This window comes from Lynx canadensis, chromosome D1 (assembly GCF_007474595.2).
Source record: "Lynx canadensis isolate LIC74 chromosome D1, mLynCan4.pri.v2, whole genome shotgun sequence".
In the NCBI taxonomy this organism is placed as follows: Eukaryota; Metazoa; Chordata; class Mammalia; order Carnivora; family Felidae; genus Lynx; species Lynx canadensis.
In genome coordinates, this window is record NC_044312.2 from 16,444,640 (window position 1) to 16,466,560 (window position 21,921).

Below are 21,921 nucleotides of genomic sequence, written 5' to 3' on the forward strand. Positions count from 1 at the left end.
AATATGAATTACATAGTGTATTATATTTTTCATGAAACTTGGCCCGATTGGACATAAAAAAAATTACTTCTCTGATCAATTGGTCTTCTATATGTAAAACTGGATTTTTTAAAAAGGGAATATGTGACCAAAGTTAATTTTCTTCCTAAGGCCTAGATAAAGAGAAAGCAGTTTCCCATTTTTAAAAAAGAAGAGAAAAAAAATCTTTCATGGCTAATATTTTTCAGGAGTCTAGGTCAGTTGTTTTACAGGATGTCCCTCGATATTTGTCCAACTATTTTTGCGATGATTATATTAATTTTGGAAGAAGTACTGTATAGATGATGATGTGTGTACCACATCGGGAGGCTTGGGATAAGTTTGATCATTTAGTTAAAATGGTGTCCGCCTGATTTCTTTATTGTCAAGTGTATCTCTTTGTAATTAGTAATCTGTGGGTCCATACTTTGGTACTGCCTCATCAACCTTCATCTGTGGGCCTACCTGACCTCTCTCCAGGCTTCAATTTCTTCCAACATCTGATCAACGTCCATAGGCAACCTTCAGAACCATCTTCACACCACACCCTGCCTCCGGGACCAGCCAACACCTGCTTTTGAGATTAGCCCCTTGTGGTCGACCAGCTACTGAGCTCCCAGATTTGCCAGAATTATTCCACCCACGCGGCCTGCCGCCTAATCAACCTGCATCTGGGGGCCTCCTACCCTACCTCCCTCCCAGCTTCTATTTCCGCCGAGACGGTGTGGTTCTGGACGGCTGGGGCATTTCCTCCGCCAGTGGGCAGAGGACCAGCGCCAAGGCACTGGGAGCCCCTCGATGCCAACCCCGCACCGCGGCTGTGCCCTCTTCCAGGACGAGCAGAAGCCTCCCAAGACTGACAGGGCAAGACCCTGAACTCAGTGGAAGCCGCCCCAGCCCAGGAGAAAACCCCGAAGCAGGCCCTTCTGGATCTGCAAGCCCCGCCCACACACACTCTGGGTCTTGCCGGAAAACCGGATCCTAGAGGAGCAGGTGAACCTCCTCAGGAAGATGGGGTGCACCTGCCTGAGCTCCGGGGGCCGGGCTGCGCAGCGTCTCTTCCAGAGACTCACCCTCCTGCCCCCTAGCAGCCTCCGGAGCCCACGGCTTTTGAGGGGCCCTTCTGCACCCCCTGGGGTGGGGGCTTCTGCCAGAGCCTCTACCCGCAGCCCCTAGGCAGCTTTTTAACCACCCTGCAGCCCTCTCCAAGCCCTAGGCCAGATAGAAGCAATAATGCTTTTTGCAGGAAAAAAAAAAAAAAAATCTTTATTGGACAATTCCTGGTTAGTGTATAAAAAAAAAAAGTGAGGGGCGCCTGGGTGGCTCAGTGAGTTAAGCGTTGGAGTCTTTAATTTCCGCTCAGGTCGTGATCTCATGGTTTATGAGATCCGTCCCCGAATCGGACTCTGCGCTCTTAGCTTGGATTCTCTCTCTCCCTCTCTCTGCCCCTCTCCCACTTGTGCTCCTCCTCCCTCTAAACAAACAAACAAACAAACAAACATTAAAAAAAAGGAAAACAGGGGCGCCTGGGTGGCGCAGTCGGTTAAGCGTCCTACTTCAGCCAGGTCACGATCTCGCGGTCCGTGAGTTCGAGCCCCGCGTCAGGCTCTGGGCTGATGGCTCCGAGCCTGGAGCCTGTTTCAGATTCTGTGTCTCCCTCTCTCTCTGCCCCTCCCCCGTTCATGCTCTGTCTCTCTCTGTCCCAAAAATAAATAAAAATGTTGAAGAAAAAAAATTAAAAAAAAAAAAGGAAAACAATATGGCTTTAGAAAAACCACACCCACAAGTGATTTGGGGGTCCTTCATTTTGTATCTGGCAAGGCTACTGAATGCCTTTATCAGTTCTAACAGTTTTTTGGTGGTCTTTAGGGTTTTCTATATATAAAGTCATGTTATCTGAAAACAGTTTTAAGGGTAGAGGAAGATCATCTGAATCCGGTATTCTCAGGATAATTTTACCTTCTTAAGTATTATTGAAGACTCTAAAGAGCCATGTGGGTTATCTCTGTGGATATTTTTCACATCATTAAAACTGAGAGATTTAGGGGGTGCTTGGGTGGCTCGGTTAAGGTTTTGACTCTTGATTTCCACTCAGGTCATGATTTCACAGTTGTTGAGTTTGAGCCTCACATTGGGCTCTGCATTAACAGTGTGGAGGCTGCTTGGGATTCTCCCTCTCTCCCTCTCTCTCCGCCCCTCCCCCACTCACTCTCTATCCCTCTCTCAAAATAAAAATAAATGGAAAAAACTGAGAGATTTAAAAAGTACTTATGAATACATTTTAAAGTAATGCTAATAAACCAAATAGGACATCAATGTAAATAGCTTTTTAAATGACAAATAATTATATTTTAAGAATTTATGAGGGGTGCCTGGGTGGCTCAGTCAGTTAAGTGTCTGACTTCAGCTCAGGTCATAATCTCGCGGTTTGTGAGTTCGAGCCCCGCGTCGGGCTCTGTGCTGACAGCTGGGAGCCTGGAGCCTGCTTCGGATTCTGTGTCTCCCTCTCTCTCTCTGCCCCTCCCCCACTCATGCTCTGTCTCTCTGTCTCAGAAATAAATACATATTAAAACTTTTTAAAAACTTGAAAAAAATTTGTTTTAATGTTTATTTATGTTGAGAGAGAGAGAGCGTACACACATGCACAACTGGGGGAGGGGCAGAGAGAGAGAGACTCCCAAGCAGGGTCCCCATTCAGCGTGGAGCACAATGCAGAGCTCTATCCCACAACCGTGTCATCATGACCTGCACCGAAATCAAGAGTCGGAAGGTTAACCAACTGAGCCACCAAGAACTCCATTCTTTTTTTTTATTCTTCTATTTTATGAATATTCTTTCTTTGTTTAGTGTTTATTTTTAAGAGACAGAGAGAGACAGAATGTGAGTGGGGGAGGGCAGAGAGAGAGGGAGACACAGAATCTGAAACAGGCTCCAGGCTCCGAGCTGTCAGCACAGAGCCTGATGTGGGGCTTGAACTCACCAGCTGTGAGATCATGACCTGAGCCGAGGTCAGACACTTAACCGACTGAGCCAACCAGGCACCCCCAGAGATTTTGGATTATTGATTCAATCTCCTTACTTGTTATAGGTCTAATCTGACTTTCTGGGTTTTTTTTAGTTTTGGTAGTTTGTGTGTGTCTATGAATTTGTCCATTTTATCTAGATTATCCACTTTGTTGACACATAGTTATTCGTACCATTCTCTTACAATCCTTTTTAGTTTTGTACAGTTAGGAGTAATATCCCTTCTTTCACTTCTGATTTTAGTAATTTGATTCCTCTCTGTCTTCTATTTTAGTTAATTTACCTATAGATTTATGCATTTTGTTGATCTTTCCAAAGCATTAACTTTTGGTTTCGGTGATTCCCTATTTTATTTTTTCTATTTTGTTCTTCTCTGCCTTCACTTTTATTATTTTCTGTTACATTTGAGTTTACTTTTTTTTTTTTAGTTTACTTATTTATTTCGAGGAGGGGAGGGGCAGAGAGAGAGGGAGAAGAAAGAATCCCAAGCCGGCTCCTCACCATCATCGTGGAACTGGACGCGGGGCTCAAACCCATGAACTGCGAGACCATGACCTGAGCTGAAACCAAGAGTCCACGCTTAACCGAATGAGCCACCGAGATACGCTGAGTTTAGTTGACTTTTATTTTTCTAGTTCCTTAGGCAGTGGAGTGAGATTGTTCATTAAAGATGTTTATTCTTTTTATGTGTAGGCATTTACTGCTATAATTTCTCTCTGTGCATTGCTTTCAGTGATCCCCACAGGTTTTGATATGTTGTGTATATATATGTATACACACAAGCGCGTGTGTGTTTCAATAGACTTTATTTGTTACAACACTTTTAGCTTCACAGCAAAATTGAGTGGAAAAGTACAGAGAAGCCCCATATACCCCCTGCCACCACCCCCACCCCCACAGTCTTCTCCCCTATCAACGTCCCACATCAAGGTGGTATGGTTTGTACAATCCATAAACCTGCACTGACACATCATTATCACCCAAAGTCTACAGTTTACATTAGGGTTCACTTTTGGTGTTGTACATTTTTTGGGTTGGGAATGACATGTAGCCACCATGAAAGTGTACAGAACGATTTCGCTGCCCTGAGAATCCTCTGTCCTCCACCTATTCCTCTCTCCCTTCCCACTGACCCCTAGAAACCACTTATCTTTTTTACTTTCTCCACTGTTATTTTCATTCATCTTGTGGTAGTATCTGATTTCCCTCGTGATTTCTTCTTTAATCCATTGGCTGTTTAAGATTGCATCACGGGGCGCCTGGGTGGCTCAGTCTGTAAAACGTCTGACTTCCGCTCGGGTCATGATTTCACGGTTTGTGAGTTCGAGCCCCAGGTCGGGCCCTGGGCTGATTGCTCGGAGCCTGGATTCTGCTTCAGATTCTGCGTCTTTCCCTCTCTCTGCCCCTCCCATGCTCATGCTCTGTCTGTCTCTGTCTCTCAATAATAAATAAATGTTAAAAAAAAATTTTTAATAATAATAAAAAAATATGGTATCACTTACTTTCCACGTATCTATGAATTTTCCAGTTTTCTCTTTGTGACTGATGTCTAGTTTCATTTCATTGTGTCAGTGAAGATACTTTGTATGATTTCAGTCTTATGGAGTTTATTGAGACTTGTTTGGGAACCTAAAATATAGTCCATGCTGAAGAATATTCTATGTACAATAGAGAACAATGAGTATTCTCTTGCTCAGCAGAGTGTCCTATTATTGGATGAAGTCTGTTAGGTTTAGTTGATTTATAGTGAGTTTTAAGCCCGCTGTTTCCTTACTGATCTTTCATCTAGAAGATCTATCCATCATTGAAAGTAGGGTAGTGAAATCTCAACTATTACTGTGGAAGTTCTATTTCTTCCTTCAATTTTTCATTGAGTGTCATTGCATGCTTTACATATTTGGGGCCTCTTTGGTTTGGTACATATGTTTATAATTGTTATAGCCTCTTAATTGATTCTTTTATTAATACATCATGTCTTTGTCTCTTATAATGAAGAAAAAATGTGTATGTAACAAAAATATAGAGAGAATGTCTTTCTTTATATATATATATTTTTTTCTTTATATATATATATATATATATATATATATATATATATATTTATTTATCCTGAGAGAGACAGAGACAGTGTGAGTGTAGGAGGGGCAGAGAGAGAGGGAGACAGAGAATCCCAAGCAGGCTCTGCACTCTCAGCATGGAGCCCGATGCGGGGCTCAGACTCACCAGAGTGTGAGATTATGACCTGAGCTGAAAGCAAGAGTCAGAGGCTTAACTGACTGAGCCATCCAGGCACCCCTAGAATGTCTTTCTTAAGCCTCTTTTGACTTCTGGTCCATTTTGTCTGAAACTAGTAGAACTACTCCAGCTACTTTTTTAGTTACTATTTGCATGGAATATAATTTTCCCATTTTTTCACTTTCAACATATTACTGTTTTTGACCTAAAGTTAGTCTTTTGGTAGCCAGTGCACATAGGAACATGGGTCACGTGGTAGGACCAAGAAATAAAGAATAATAAAAAGCAAAAAAAATAAAAAAATAAAGTGAGTCTTCTGGGGGGGGTACCTGGCTGCCTCCGTTGGAGGAGCACGTGACTCTTGATCTCAGGGTCACGAGTTCGAGCCCCACATTGGGTGTAGAGATTACTTAAATAAATAAATATGTTAAAAAATAAAGTGAGCGTTTTGGAGGCAGTGTATCCTTAATTATTGAGATCCATACTTGACTTTATTTTTTTCTCTATTCCTTAAGCTTTCCAAAATTGATATCATCCCCTTAATAAGATAACTTCCTTAGTCTAAATTCCTTTACTTACCATCTCCAGTTGCCATCATTTATCATTTTGTTTCAGGATTCTTTTTTTTTAAATTATTTTTTAATGTTTATTTATTTTTGAGAGAGAGAGAGAGAGAGAGAGACAGACAGACAGAGCATGAGCTGGGGAGGGCCAGAGACAGAGGGAGACACAGAATCTGAAGTAGGTTCCAGGCTCTGAGCTGTCCGCACAAAGCCTGACGCAGGACTCAAACTCACAAACTGTGAGATCACGACCTCAGCCAAAGTTGAACACTTAACCGACTGAGCCACCCAGGTGCCCTGTTTCAGGATTCTGGTTAATAAAACAGCAAACATTTAGACAGTATGCATTATGTGCGTGGCACTGCCCTGAGAGCTTTCCTATGTTATTTCCATTAATTCTCACAACAACCGTATGAGGGTGGCACGATTTTTATGGGAAAACTGAGGCAAGGGGCTAAGAAATTTGCCCAAATCATAGGGCCATTAAGTGGCAGTCAGGATTTAAACCCACTCATCCCTGCTACCTCTCAGATAAGCCAATTCTAAAGCTGTTAGGAAAAAAATAAGCGAGATTACCCAAGAAAAAAATTTAAAACTACAATAATTAAACTTGTGCTTTTTTTTTTTTAAGTTTATTTATCAAAAGTTGCATGCTCTATTGACTGAGCCAGCCAGGTGCCCCAAACCTCTGCCTTATTAAAAATATATATATATCATTGAGGGGTTCCTGAGTGGCTCAGTTGGTTAAGCACTTAGTCCAACTTCAGCCTAGATCGTGGTCTTGCCGTTCCTGAGTTTGAGCCCTGCATAGGGCTCTGTGCTGACAGCCTGTTTCAGATTCTGTGTCTCCCTGTCTCTCTGCCCCTCCCCCACTCACGCTCTGTCTCTCTCTCTCTCTCAAACATAAACATTAAAAAACGTGTAAACAAGAAGGGAAAAGCTTTAAAAAATTAAAATAAAATAAACTATCATTGAGACAGGATTAAAAATCCCAGTAGAAGCTCAAACCCACCTGAAAACTTGTTATATAATAAAGGTGGCTTTCTGTAACAGCCTAGAAAAAGCAGATTTCAATAAATGGTATTGGAATACTGGCTAATTGGATCCTGCTTCATACCTTACCATAAAATAAACTGTAGGTGGATCAAAAGATCTAAACACAAAAAAGCAGAACCAAAAATACCAGACAAAAGCATGGCAACGTAATCTTGGATTGGGGAAGGCCTCAGTACAACAAATCCCTAAAAGCCGTACAAAAATAGTAAGTTCTACCTAAAATAAACTTATGCCATGCAAAATAATACAAAATAATAAATTCTACCTAAAATAAATTCATGCTGAAGACCACATACTCAGTCAAAGCCTAAACTGGATAAGACAGATTTAAGTCACGGACTAAGGACTGATTTCCTTAATGCAGAGAGAATTCTTCAACGTTTTTTTTTTTTTTTTTTGGGACAGAGAGAGACAGAGCATGAACAGGGGAGGGGCAGAGAGAGGGAGACACAGAATCAGAAACAGGCTCCAGGCTCCGAGCCATCAGCCCAGAGCCTGACGTGGGGCTCGAACTCACGGACCGCGAGATCGTGACCCGGCTGAAGTCGGACGCTTAACCGACTGCACCACCCAGGCGCCCCAATGCAGAGAGAATTCTTAAAGATCATTAAGACCAACCACCTAATAAGGAAAAGGGGCAACGGATAGGGAACAATAGCTTACGGCAAAAGAAAATACAAGCGGCTCTTAAATAAGATGTTCAACCTCAATCATAAAATAAAATCGAAGCCACTTTTTAATTTATCAGTCTGGCAAAATTACAGTATTAATACTGTATTGGTTAAAAAAATACTGTGTTGGCTTCAGCAACTATGTAGGGTTGGGTCTTGTCTTGCTTTAAAAAGATAAGAAAAATCAAAGCCAAATGATTTGTCTCAGGTGTAGGTTACTGACTAGTTCCTAATTTGTTGGACTCCAAAACTCATGTCCTTAATCAATGAACAGCGCTGCTTCCCATACACATTAAGAATTAAATAGAATTAAAAGAAGGTAACACTTGAGAATTTAGATTAGGGTTTCTCAGTATCACTGCCATGGACGTTTTGGGCAAGGTAATTTGTTGCAGTGGGGAGGGCTGTCCTGTGCATGGGAGAATGTTTAGTGGCATCCTTGACATCTATCCACTAAATACCAATAACACCTATCCTCCACAGCCCCTTACCTGCCAATTTTGACAGCCCCAAATGTCTCCACACATTGCCAAATGACCCCTGGTAAAATTTCCCCGGTTGAGAACCGCTGCCTTAAATATTCCTACCTTCTAATGTAACCTAAGAGATCAAGAAAACAATATTATGCCCAAAGGCAGTCACTGTTGTAATACTGAGAAGCAGAAACATCCAGGGGTGCAATATGGATGAAAGATTTAAAAAAACTATGGCATATCTAGCCAGTGTATTACAGAGTTGTTCACAATGCCCGTATGATGATGGAAACTAGAGAATCAAAAATCGATCCTTTAAAAATAATGGCTACAGGGGCGCCTGGGTGGCTCCGTCTGTTAAGCGTCTGACTCTTGATTTCAGCTCAGGTCGTGATCTCAGGGGTTTGTGAGTTTGAGCCCCACGTCAGGCTCCACGCACTGACAGTGTGGAACCTGCTTGGGGTTCTCTCTCTCCCTCTCTCTCTGTGACCCTCCTGCACACACTCTTGCTCTCTCTCTCTCTAAATAAATAAATAAACTTAGACATGGAGGAAATGTTAACGCATGTTGCTAAGCAAAAGTGGCCAGGCTGAAAGGCTACATACTGTAGGACTCCAACTACACGACATTCTGGGAAAGGCAAAACTAGGGAGACAGCAAAAAGATCTGTGGTTGCCAGGGGTTACAAGTGGCAGGAGGGATGGACCAATAGAGCAGATTTTTTGGACAGTGAATCTACTCTGTATGACATGTAGTGGTGGGCACATGTCATTATGGATTTGTCCAAATTACAAAGAATGTACAATGTCAACAATAGTACATTAGTGAACCCTAATGTAAACTATACTTCGGGTGATGACAATAATCAACATCGGGTCATACGTTAGTATGACTATATTACTTTGGCGGGGGGTTGTTGATAGTGGGGGAGGCTGTGCATGCGTGGAGCCAGAGTATATGGGAAGTCTCTGTACTTCTTGCTCAATTTTGCTGTGAACCCACAACTGCTCTAAGAAAGTCTATTTTAAAAAATAAAAACCTTCAGGCTTTAAAACATGTCTGACCTGTTCAAACTTTAGAGAAAAACAGAATCTTCCCATTATTTATTCAGCTTCTTAGACATGCAGTTAAGGACTAGAATGATCTTCCTTTGGCAAAATATGGTTCCATCACCACTGATAACCCAGATTAACGGTGCTGAGTGGTGACTTTAGTAACACATTCTCGTATCAGAGCAGTTAACAGCGAGTGCTAATGGGTCAGCCTTAAATTCAAACCTAGCCGAGGCACTTAACACCTCTGATTCCCTGGATCCATTACTGAGACCTCTGAACTGTCAATTTCATTTTCTAAGCAGGCTCCACACCCAATGTGGGGCTTGAACTCACAACCCTGAGATTAAGAGTCGCATGCTCCACTGACTGAGCCAGCTGGGGCGTCTCCCGTGAACTGTCAATTTCTTACTTGCAAAATGGGGTTGTTATCTTAAAAAATGGTAGTCACCTAAAAATGCCTGGGACATAGGGGTCCAAATGTCAAGGGAAAAATAAAACCACAATTGTGTTCTCATGATAAAACAACTTACATACACGAATCTCAACTAAGTCCAAAATGTATTTTGGCGGTAGTAGGATACGTAATTTTAAGATTCAAACTTCTAGCGTCCAAGTTTTCTATAATAAACATGTATTGTTCATACACAGGAGACATTTGTTTTTAGAGAGAGCAAGCAAGTGCACCAGGCTCCATGCTCAGCAAGGAGCCCAACCTGGGGCTCGAACTCCTGGCCCTGCGATCATGACTTGAGCCAAAATCGAGTCGGATGCTTAACCAACTGAGCCACCACGCTGCCCCAGGGAACAAACATTTTAAAAACCATAGCACAAAAACTGTAGAAAAGAATATTTTATTGAAACAGTTTCTCAATTAACAATGGACCAAAGTACAATTTGACTCAAACCTGTCCAACCAGCCTCAACCGCTAGTGAAAGAACTCAAACATACAGTATGGGGTGGGACCCTTAAGTCTCATATCTGCCAATGTGGCAAAAAAAAAAAAAAAAAAAAAAAAAAAAAGGAAAAAAGACAAAGGACAGACACAACCAGGTTCCCCCCTGCCCTGGGAGCTGGGTGGCGCTGTGGCTCCTGCTCCAGACGAATACTGGAGGACAGGCTCCCCAACATCGGCTTGATGGGTAAAGAGCCTCCATCTTGGCAGAGCAATGCAAGAAAGGCAGGCCAGCCCACACCCTCTTCCTTCACCCACACGGCCTGCCTCAAAGAGGGCGAGGTGGCATTTTTACATTCACGCCATGGTCTCTCCTTCTCCCAGGGTCTTGGGATAGGGGCTCACAGTAGAAAGCACATTTTGGTCAGCCCAGGGGGCCAAGGGACCAGGGAAAGGCCATATCTAGGAGGGCAGAAGACAGGAGGGCAGAGAGGGCCAGGAGTCACAGGGACACGGAGGGACAGGAACAGGGAAGATGCAGACTCTGACAGTGCTCGCAGGATGCTGGCATCCCACGCTGGCCACTCCACACGCTTTCCTGTGTCTGAGAGGCCGTAAGTGGGAGCTCCCGGGTTTTCAGACGTCTCTCCCACAGAGGCGGCTGGCTTCCCTTCTTCACGTTCTTGCTGCCTACTCTGGCCACCGCGGGTGGGGATGGATCTAGCTTTACTGCAGCCAGTCCAGATGGAAAGGCTGGGGCAAGAGGCAGACAGCTGCCTTACTCACAACCGGAAGCCAAGGAAACCAGGGGAAGAGTCGTCACCGGGGATGGGGCCTTTTAGGGAAAGACAAGACCTTGGAGGAGGAAAGAGCATAGATAGGCACTCAGAAACCAGACCTGGTAACCAAGGCTCTGTAGACACTGGCCCCTGTAGGGGCGGACTTGGTAGTGGAAGAGGGAAGCAGGGAGGAGGACAGAGAAGACTGGAGACTCTCTAATAGCCCAGGGCATCCCTCTCCCACCTGCCAGGTCCATCGACCCCATCAACAGCCAATCTCTCACCTACCCACAGGCAAAGAATTAAGACATAATAGTGATTTTCCCCAAATGAGGGCCTGGATGGGTAAGGAACCAGGGGTGGGACTGGGAAATAGAACAATTTCAGTTTTTACCACAGAACCACTGCCGAAGGAACTGGTGAGCTGTCCCTTCTTCCCCCTTCTCCACACCTCCAATCAAGGTGAGAGAAAAGGAACCGAAGCCTCTGAAGGCAGGAGCAACCCCTCCCCCGACCCTCGATGTTTAATAAATAGAGGAGGTAGGAGAAGGGGGAGGGGTGAAAGGGGGAGCTGGGGGGTTGGTTATAATTCATCATTCTTCAAAGTCCGCTTCTGTCCTGTCGGCTGCTCCTTCTGTTCCGGTTCTGCTGGGAGTGGGGAAGAGCGAAGGAATGCCAGCAGGTGAGACGAAGGTAACTGGCCCCGTTCTGGGCAGATCCTCCCCGCTGGGCCCTACTAGGCTTCCCGGGTGCCCCCAGCCCCATGCTCACCTGCTCCAGGACCTTCTAACTCCAGAGGTTCGGTGTCTGCCTGTTCAGATCCTGCTTTTGGGAGGAAGAGGTTAGCCTCTGCAGAAGGGAGGAAGGGACTAATGAAAGGGTTGGCAAACTTTTTCTATAAAAAGACAGATGGTGAATGTTTTAGGGGTTGTGGGCTACACCCGGCTTCTTTGCACAGACATGCTTGTGTGGATATGTAAGAACCTAAAAACGTAAGGGCTGTTCACAGCTTGTGGACCTTCTAGAAACAGGCTGTGCCTGCAAGTCTGCCGACCCCTAGGCTTAGCAATATCCATATTCCCAATCACTTTCTTCAACTCACCAGTCTCTTTCTCAGGTTCTGAAATGGGCTTTGCATCTTCAGTCTGGCCTGGAGGAAAACCAGGGGTAAAATGTAGTCCCAGGAGGGAAAGGAGGCCTTCTTCCTGCCCAGTGGCACCTGGAGCCAGGCACCCTGCCCTCACCTGGTGGAGGGATGACCTTCTCTGCTTGGTCACTGGCACTGGCATTGAGGGGAGGCTCTGCCCGGGTTGCATTCTTGTCCTTGGGTCGGGGCCGGGGCTTGGTAAACTTGGCCTTGTTGAGCAGATACTGCACCTCACGGTCCAGGGCCATCATCTTGGCCTCGATGTCTTTTGAGAGCAACACGGGTTTCTCTGTGGCGGGAAGCTTGGCCTGCTCGGCCATGGTCGCATTCTTCCAGGCCTGCGGGTGAGCCCAGGACAGGCTCAGAGCTAGCCCTGGAGAGGGTAGGTTATCTCTGGCCCGGATGAAATACACCCCAGACCGGCCCCAGGCTCTTCCCTCAGATGGCAAACCACTCCACTACTCCTGGCTGTCAGCCCCACGATGGTAAGCAGACTCTTCAGAATGGCATCTGAGGTTCCCCACAAAGGAGTCCCAAACTCATAGCCATGTCTGTGGCTTACAATACTAGGGACCAACTACAGCCGAAGCTCTTGATTAATTATTCCCTGGTCTCTCCACTTCTGAGCTCTGGCTCAATATCACTCTCCACACACCCAAAAGGAAGAGTTTCGGCCTCCTGTGACAAGTCTTCCCTGGCTCACCTTCTGAGCGCAGCTCAAGCCCCAGCTGCTTGGAGCAGCTGCTCTCACCTCATAGGGATGGGCTCTGCTGCTCCTGCAGTCTGACAAAACTCATGGCCGTGACCCTTGCTTGGGGCTAATCAGACGTGGCCTCAAATGTAAATGCCTTCCGCCTTCCCTATTAGCTGCCGGGCCAGGAGGCAGCAGCTGCTGAACCCCGGTTTCTCGGCATCTCCTCTCTGCCCAGCATAGCACACCTTGCCAGGTGAGCATCCCAGTAAGTGTTCATGCAGGGATTACCCAGGTCTCGTTGATGACTTTCTCCAGCGTTGTCATCTCCACCTCAGTGAAGATCTGCTCCATCTCTGGGATGAGCCGGGCGCCCCTGTAAGCCAGGAAGGAGACGGTGAGCCCAGGGGAGAGAGGGATCTGGGGTGTGGGCATGGGGCATGGGAAGCTGATGGACCTCCAGGCTTGGCAGGACCGAATAAGGAAGAAAATCGAAGGGGCTGCTCACTTGAGGAACATGCTGGAATGGTTGAGGAGATTATCAAGGGCAGCCAGCCGTTCGGGCCACTTCTTACGCTCTTCTACCCGAAAAAACAACCCGTGGCATAGCTTCCTCAGCTCAGTCAGCTTCTCCTTCAGCATCTGACGGATGCAGGGTGGGAGTGGGCAGAGGGGGTTGAAGGGATGAGAGCCTGGCCCTGGAGCCGACCCCGCGTCCTTCTCCTGGCCTCACACCCCAGCTCTCCTCACCTTCTCTGACCTTCTGCCTGTAAAGAGCAAAGCGAGGGCTCCCATCCCACCCACCACGTCCTGGGAAGCCACTTACCACTGTGGTGGCCCCAAAGCCCTCGTCCTCCAGCCAGGCGGAGGCAGCGCCGAGTTTCCCAGAGATCTCCTCACGCTGCTCCTCTGTGGACACTTCCTGGTACTCGGGTTGGTACAGTTTGTCCTAGAGAGGTGCACACGGGCCCAAGCATGCACCGAACCCCAAGAGCAGGGCTCACAGAGGCAGACCCTCCTCAGACACAGGTCCCGGGGCAGCTGTGTCTCCCAGCCCACCAACCTGGGTCTCAAAGATAAAAGCTTCCAAGCTGTTGGCAGCCTTTTCCCGTTCCTGCTTCTCTAAGTCTCGGGACGTCAAGTCTTGAAGTCTGTGGGATGACAGAAGCAAGCATGAGGGAGAGAGCATGTTGACCTCAGACCCTGGGGCAGACGGCTCTCCCTCCCATGGGTGCCACTGCCCTTACCACCCTGTGCGTGCATGCTCACACATACACACACGCGCGCGCGCGCGTTTCTACTCACTTTTGCACTGAGTGGGCCAGCTCATCCTCGGGCAAGTCAGGCAGGTCCAGAACCACCAGCTCCACCCCAATCTCCTCTACCATTCTTTGCTTCCGGGCAGGCTTCTGCTTCTTTTCTTCCTCTGGGGCTGGAGGGGCAGCCTCAGACCCTGCCTCCTTTTTCTCACTTGGCTTCTGGTGGGGGAAAGAAACGAGGAGGTCAGGGGAAGCTCAGGTCCTTCTATTCCCCACAGGCAGGCATCTATTCCCTTCGCCTCCGGCTCACCTGGGCCTCAGGCTTTTCCTCGTTTTCTTTTTCTGTGGCCTTTTCTTCCTCAGGAACTGCAGCCTCCTTCGGCTCAGTGGGTGGGGGCGGCGAGGTGTCCTCCACTGGGGCCTCCGCCTCCTCCTTGAGCTCCGCTTGCTCTCCAGGCTCATCCTTGCTCCCCTCAGCAGGGCTCTCCTCTTCCTCCTGGGAAACACGAGGTCCCCAGCAGAGCCTATGGACGAATCGCTCAGCCGGCAACGCCAAATCCCCCAGGCTCTGCTGCGAAGGGGCCTGCTGCTCCCAGCACAGCCTGGGGACAGGCAGATGACCATACGGTAACAGGCTGTGCAGACTACGGCAAGCAGTCTGGTCGGAGGAGCAGTGCTTCGAGATGAAGGGAATGTGCCCTGGAGCCCGAGCACAGGGACAGCTCAGGGCCCAGAGGAGGGTATGGTTCACTCGGCAAGGGCCCGGGGAAAGCGGGGAGGGCGGGGGTCTAGTCAGTCCTAGGGAGCTGGAATGCCTGCCCCAATCCCTCCTTGCCTCTGTTGCTACTACCCGGCCCCATTCACCATCCTCCAAGCTCTCCTGGCTCCGTGCTGGCCTTACCTGGACAGTGTCTGTACCATTCTCTTTAGTGTCTGGTGTGGTACCACCTCCAAACAGGCTGGAGATGGTGTTGCCAAGTTCTAGGAGGAAGAAAACCCAAAGACTCAAAGGGGCCACAGCAGTGACACCACCTCCTTGCCCAAGGGCAAGGCCTGCCCGCCTCCCCCAAAGGCACACAAGTACATCCTCTCTCACACATACATGCGCACGCACACACACACACACACACACTCATCTTACTGGTCAAGGTAGATTCCTCCTCTGGGCTGTCCTCCACCAATGTCTCAAACACAGACTCCACCTAGAAACAGGGATTCGAGGTGACGAGACGCACACGCTAACCCACCTCGTCCCCACAAACGTCCTGCCACGGTGGGTGTCTACTCACACACATCCACGTGACCCGTGGCGGTGCTGGCCTATTCCCTCACCCGCCTTCTTCTAAGGGATCTTGAATCAAGTCATCACTACCCCCCTGGATTATGAGCCCTCCTGAGGACTGGGTCATAGCTCCTTCTTTCCCTCACGGCCTTGCACTTCTCCACTTGACAACAGAATGGGCCGTGATTTCCCACAGTACCTTCTAAAAGATGTTAACCCCCAGAACTACTTTTTTTTTTTTTTTAAGTAGGCTTCACGTCCAGCGTGGAGCCCAGCACAGGGCCTGAACCCACAACCGCGAGATCAAGACATGAACTGAAACCAAGAGTTGGACTCTTAACTGACTGAGCAACCCTGGCGCCCGCCCCCCCAACCACCCAGCCCCGAACCATTCTTTGAGAACAGATTACTTGGCCATTCTACAGATCCTGAAATTTACAACATCTGTAACTTTTTATAGGCCCTGACCCACCAGGTCCCTGGTTAGCTGTGTTTAGAGCCAGGACTTATCCACCTCCATAAACCTTTCTCGCTTATCATGTTCTAATACCAGGTGGAACCGCTCTGCAAAGGCTGGTGGGGCCTGGACCCTTGCCCCGTACCCACGGTCTCATTCTGCTCTCACCCTGATGAGGCTGAGCACGCCACTCTCATCCAGGTTGAAGTGAGCCTTGATGCCCTTAGACTCGTAGTCGGGATACTTCTTGAAGCTCTCACCCACACCTTTCAGCTTCACTGTGGTCAAATTCTGGGAGCCAAATACCCTGGTTGGGGAGGAGAGAGCAAGTCCAGGGAACTCAGCCAGCCAGCCTCCAGCCTTTGACTACAAGGCCTCCCAGCACGAAATGTTGGGCCCTCCAGAGAAAATGCTCACCCCAATCCTGACCGCACAGCCCGCTTCCCCCTGTCAGCCCCGTGGCCCCAGATCCTCCCTTCTGGAGCCCCCACCTCGCCCCACCCTCTCACCGAAGATCCTCGGGCCCCAGGAAGCCCAGGTCACCATAGTTGATGTGGAAGTTAAAGTCATGGTTGTAGCGGTTAAAGGTGATGACTTTGCGTTGAGGGTAGGGCCCCATTCGGGAGAAGAGAACACGCTTATTGTGCTTCAGGCTGCGAACCCCAGGCTCCTCCTCCACCTCCCTTGTGAACTCCACCTACACGGCAGGCAGAGAGGAAGCACACTGGAGAGCCAGAGCAGATTCTGGGGTAAGGGTACGTGGAGACCGTCAACTGGCAGAAAACAAGGGTACAGGCTACGGCAGACGAGAGAAACCACCCTCGGTGAGGTGATCAGACAGGCCTACTCACCAGGATGGGGTAGATCACCGCGTCTCGCACTACAAACGGCTTCACCTTGAAGGCTTTACTGAGCGCGGCTGCCTGGTACACAGCCCCCATAGCAGCTGCTTCGTCTGCGTTGATGTTCTTCCCCAGTTCCTCCCTGCAAAAGTCCTGCGCTTCAGCACGTCTACTCTGGAGCACCCAGCCTGGTCGCCCTCTCCGCAGCCCTGGCCCCAATGCCTCAGCACCCACACTCACTTGCCCACAGCCTTCAACAGCACCTCCTGAACTTTGGGGACCCGAGTGGCCCCACCAACCAGGATCACCTGCTCAACCTCATCCTACAGACAGAGAATGGGAAATGGAACGGCACATCATCAGCCCTCCTCGGCACCGACACATCTGGCGACATTCCCGCCCCCTCCCCCCTGCCACCTAACCACTTTCTATCCCACATGCCCCCCACCCCACGCCCACATCTCACTACCCCCTCACCAAATTCATTTCGGCACTCTGGAGGGCCTGCTGCACAGGCCCAGGCACCCGTTCAAATAAATCTGCACACAACTCTTCAAACTCCGCACGGGTCACTTTCGCCTTGAAGTCCACATCATCCATCAGGCCCTCGATCTAGGAGGAGGATGGGGCAAGTCAGAGCACCCACCCAGGTCCTCCTCTTTGGGGGGGCAGGTCAGAAATCGAGGGAATTGGACTTTGGGAGAATGGTAGGAGGCCTGGGAAGAGGGATGGGCCACACCGCACACCAGGGGCCTAGCTCAGGATGGAGAATATTTGCCCTCGACCAGCCATGAGCGGGCACCTGTGCCATGTGATCAGCGTTGGCACTCAGGACGGTTTTGAGTCGATTCGCCTCCCGTAGCAGCTTGGCCATGGCACGGGGGTTCTCCCGCACATCCTTAGCTCCCTGGCCCTTCCGCTGCCTGTTGAAAAGCCTTGCCAGGTGCTCACGCAGCCGGAGTTCCATCTCCAAGCCCCCCAGGGTGCGGTCAAATCTATCCAGGGAAAAGAGACAGAAAAAGCGTGAGGAACACACAGTGTCCCTTCATCGACCTAGGAACCTCACCTTCCTCCCACGTGGCTGACACCTCAGTGGCAGTTCACGTGTGTATCCAATCCACCGTATTTACTGGGCATTGACTATCTGTTTGTCTCTGGAGATGCAATTAACAGCAAACAGACAGGGAACCTGCTGTCAAGGAACTTACAGTCTAGCATCGAACAATTACACGAAAAAAAATGCCAACCTCCCCGAGTTATAAGGGAGACAGACAACAGCGTTAGAAGACGTAGAAGGGAAATGCCCCCTATTTACAGACGCCATAGAAAGTTCTGTGGAGATGCGATGCCTGAGCTGAAACCTGCAGGATTGAGTGGAGTTAATGGGTTGAAGAGAAAACAACCCTAGATGAAGGGAACAGTGTGCATAAAGACCCTGAGGTGAGAAACAGCCCAATGAATAAGTTCCAAAGGACAGGCATGGTAGACCTCAAAAAGCAAAGGCTCTGGGTAGAGACAAAAGGGAGGAGTCAGAGCTCTCACAGGCCACAATAAAGGTCTGGGACCACTAAGGTTTTTTTTTTTTTCCTTTGAAAGAGAAAGTAAGTGAGAATGCGGGCACGTGTGAGAGCAGGGGAGAAGGGCAGAGAGAGAATCTTAAGCAGGCTCCAGAGCCAAAATCAAGAGTCCGACGTTCAACCGACTAAGCCATCCAGGCACCCTGCCACTGAAGGCTTTTAAAGAAATAGACTATAATCAGGTTGGCATTTTGAAAACAACCTTCTGGCTACAACGTGGAGAAAGAACTGAAGGGGGGCCACAGTGAAGACAGGGAGACCTTCTATCGTAACCCTGCAGGTCAGAGATGATGGAAGCTGGGACTAGAGCGGTGGAGGAAGAGCCGCACAGAAAAGAACGGCTCAGAAAACCAGACCACGTCACCAGTAAGTACGCTGAAAGTGACAAGAACAAGCAAATGACCGCATCTGAGACTGCGCACGGTCGGTAGCCCCACGGATTTCCTAAGTAATAGCTCTCGGTAAGTTCCCTGCCTTCCCAGTTTGGGGAAGCAGGAGGGAAACCCCCATGTGGCCCTTTACAGAGCCCGTTTTCCAGAGCATGAGCTAGGCTTCGACCCACAGGCTGTCTTCCCAAACTGTCCCCTTCTCTCTCCATCTTCCCCCGGTTCTTCCAAGAGGTACCCTACAGTGACCGATGCTTCAGGAGAACATTCATGCAGGGAGCAGGAAAAGGAGGCAGCTGCCCCTCCAAGAAGAAATCCCCGACCCGAGGGTGTCTCAGCAAGTACCCACTTACCCCACTCCCCGGATCTGCAGCTGTGGCTGCATCCCCGCCTCCTTAGTCTTCACCGTCTGGTAGGTGACAATGGTGCACACGGTGCTGCCAGAGCCCATGTCATAGAACATGACGTTCTGTGGAGACACCGAGACAAGTGTCACGGAAACCTTCTCTAACTCCAAGGTGCTGTATCGACTCTCCACTGAAAGCCGAAAAGCCCCAACGCTGGCCGAGAGGGGCCTGGTGTTGCATTTTGTCAAGGGCTAGTCGTGCAAACGAGATGCAAAACAGAGTCGAGTGGTCTCCGTCGTCACAGCCAGCCAGCCAGCCTCCAAGTCCGGTGAGAAGTTCCTCCCCAGCTCACCTGGGCAGTGGTGTTGATATCTTTCCGGCGGAAGACGCCGTAGCTGAGGGCGGTGGCGGTGTTGTCATTGATGAGCTGTAGCACTTTGAGGCCAGCCATGCGAGCCGCCTGCAGCACAGCTCGGCGCTCGGCCTGATTGAAGAAGGCTGGCACGGTGATCACTGCATCCTTGATGGGCTGCTCTACAGAGGGCAACAGACCAGGGTTCCCACCAGCTCCATACTCAGACGACCCTTTCCGAGTCTTGCTACTAGTGACCTTCTGGGCCAAGTAACTCTTTGCTGTGTGGGGCTATTCTGTGCATTGTAGGATCTCGGGCAGCATCCCTGGCTTCTGCTCATTAGACGCCAGTAGCAGCTCCCCAGTTGTGACAACCAAAGATGTCTTCAAATATGGCTGGCTGTTCCCTGGGAGGCAAAACTGTCCCACTGAGACCCTAGGGAACCTGGCCACCGCCGGCCCCACCTTAGCCACTCACCTGCAAAATCTTCAGCCAGGGAACGTGAGTAATTGAGAACCATGCCGAGTACCTCCTCGGGTGAGAACTGTAGCTGCCTGTGGGGAGGGGATGAGTTAAAGGCAAGGACAACCATGAGCAGGGGAGCCCATCAGGCCCACTGAGCCCACTGTCCCCAGCACCACACTCACGGACTGATCTGGAAGTGCACAGTCTGCCTCTGTGGGTCGAAGCCTAGCTCATGCTCTGGAAAACGGGCTCTGTAAAGGGCCACATGGGGGTTTCCCTCCTGCTTCCCCAAGAGGTGCTGGAAGTAACGCAGTGTCGCCTTTGGATTCTTGATGGCCTGAGAACAGATAAATAAGGAATGTGGCGTGAGGTTCCCAAGTCCCCCATCACCTACCTCTCACATCAGAGGCTGGTAAGAGAACAGGCTCTGGGGTCTGACATCTCTTTTCTGCCCATCGCTTATGGGAAGGGGGTGGGCTGTTAGCTCACCATGCTTGCTGCACTGTCTCCAAAGAATCTTTCATTTTCTTTCAGGGTCACAGTCACTGGGGTTTTCCTCCGGGATTCCCTGAAAAAAAGAGACACAGGGCCCAGGTGCCTACAGCAGGATGTGGATTCAGGAGCCTCAACACCCCAAATACAATCACTTAGACACCAGCCTGTTGTGGGCCCTCGCAAGAACACACACGGGCTTGGAGCACAGACTTCCCTCTTCCCCCACCCCTGACACTGGGGCCGCCCTCACTTGTTCAAGACAATTTCCATGGGCACTCCGGGTTTGACGATGGCCACCTTCATGGACTCGCTGCCCAGGTCCACAGACATCACTGCCAGCGTGTCTGAAAAAGAAAGAGATTTGTTGATTACCCCCTGTTCCCCAACACTCCTGAGTCCCCTCTAACCAAAGCACTTCACCCTCCAAAGAGAAGGACAGATAGCAAAGATAAAACCCTAGGTTCAGCAACTCAAGAGTCCAACTTCCAACTAAAAAGCCTCCTCTCCCACCATAGTTCATTCATCAATTCTTCTTTTGAGCCCACTACTGGGGTACATACCACTCAGTGCCAACAGATCTGCCAAGAGCACAGCCATCAAGGCCCAACAGGCTAGCCTCCTCGGCCTCTGCCTCCTGACGGTGGCTGCCATTGTGCTTCTGAGGGAGGAGAAAAACAACACTTGTAACCGGATGCCCTGAGTGAAGAAGACAGAAACTCATCCCAGAACAGAGAAGCTTTAAGATTCATACTCCACCGTCACTAGGTAGGGCAAAGGGGCCTACATCCCCCTCCCCGCCCTCCTGATAAGGACCCAGCACTCTAATCACACAAAGGGTCCTGGGCTCCATCCACCACATCCCTAAACAGGGAAGGTACCGGGACAGGAGAAAGGAGACCAGAGCTTTCCGTCCACGGCATAGGCTGTAACTGGCTCACCCTAGCACTGCCCCTGCTGTTAGACACCTGGGGTGCGGCCAGGGATCCCCGCCCAGGGCTCAACTGCCTCCCTACACCTGGAGCTCCCCCGCTGGCGGGGAAAGCCAGGCCGGGCCTGGACGGGAACTGAGAAGTGGTGACGTTGGAGGCTGGGATGTTAGAAGGGCCTGTCTCCTCCTCGGTATCCTTTCGGGTTGTCCCGCCCGCCGCCCGTTCTCCATCCCAACCCCCCGCCCCGCTGCCTACACAGACGCCGTGCCTGCAACGGTAAGATTCCTCGCCGGGCAGGTACCGAGTCCCCCGAGTTCACCTAAGCGTCACCTGGCGAAGGCGGCGGCTCCCACCCCCGGAAACGCGGCCCGGCCCTCCCCTAAAGCGTGGGGGCGCACCGGGACCGAGCTGCGGGATCAAGCGCACCGGCGTCCGTGCGGCCCTTGCTCCCGCTACCGACCCGCCCCCGGAGCTAGCACGTTGCCTCTCCTAGGAGGGGTGGCCGGCTCCCATCGCCATCCCCAACCCCGTTACCGCTTGCCTGCGCTCGTGCGGCCCCAGCTCTGGGACAAACGCGGCGGCGGACGTACCCACGAGGCCGGCAGGGCGCCCCCAAGCCCGCGCCCTTCACAACTCCCCTCGGTTTGCAAACTGTTACATTAGCCACCAATCTCTCCGCGGCGTCTCGCGCACCAGCCGGCCCCGGACGCGGCGCGCGCTCATTGGAGCCTCGGCCGCCCGGCCCTGCGCCGCGCGCCGGGCCCCGCCCCCATCGCCGCGGCGCGCGCTCCCATTGGGCCACGTCCTAGGCCCGCCCCCTCCTCCGTCGCCGGCTTCAGTCCGCAGGCTGCCGAGGGGCCAGTCCGCCAGTTGGGGGTGGGAAACGGCCGACGCCGGCCCGGGATTGGGCCACGTCATGGGGCC

The 21,921-nt window shown here is 50.1% G+C and overlaps 1 protein-coding gene across 7 annotated transcripts; it reads right to left on the reverse strand.

The window, feature by feature from the left end:
* Window positions 1-9,930: 9,930 nt before the first annotated feature.
* Window positions 9,931-21,696, reverse strand: HYOU1 (hypoxia up-regulated 1). 7 transcript variants are annotated; one of them, XM_030332341.1, is made up of 26 exons: window positions 21,588-21,696; window positions 20,629-20,726; window positions 20,319-20,412; window positions 20,063-20,141; window positions 19,756-19,910; window positions 19,586-19,662; window positions 19,108-19,289; window positions 18,762-18,877; window positions 17,248-17,440; window positions 16,923-17,057; window positions 16,686-16,768; window positions 16,455-16,587; window positions 16,113-16,300; window positions 15,772-15,910; window positions 15,006-15,066; window positions 14,766-14,845; window positions 14,175-14,360; window positions 13,911-14,083; window positions 13,669-13,756; window positions 13,432-13,554; window positions 13,114-13,247; window positions 12,897-12,981; window positions 12,012-12,252; window positions 11,870-11,917; window positions 11,539-11,616; window positions 9,931-11,415 (listed from the first exon to the last, which is right to left on the reverse strand). In XM_030332341.1, exons 2-26 carry the CDS (start codon window positions 20,717-20,719, stop codon window positions 11,351-11,353), a joined length of 3,027 nt encoding a protein of 1,008 aa, XP_030188201.1. In that variant the 5' UTR covers window positions 20,720-20,726; window positions 21,588-21,696; the 3' UTR covers window positions 9,931-11,350. The 7 variants fall into 7 exon arrangements, with proteins under 7 accessions (XP_030188201.1, XP_030188200.1, XP_030188206.1 ...); XM_030332340.1 differs by having other exon boundaries at window positions 21,539-21,696; XM_030332346.1 differs by having other exon boundaries at window positions 9,931-11,412; window positions 11,539-11,589; window positions 21,539-21,695.
* Window positions 21,697-21,921: the final 225 nt, after the last annotated feature.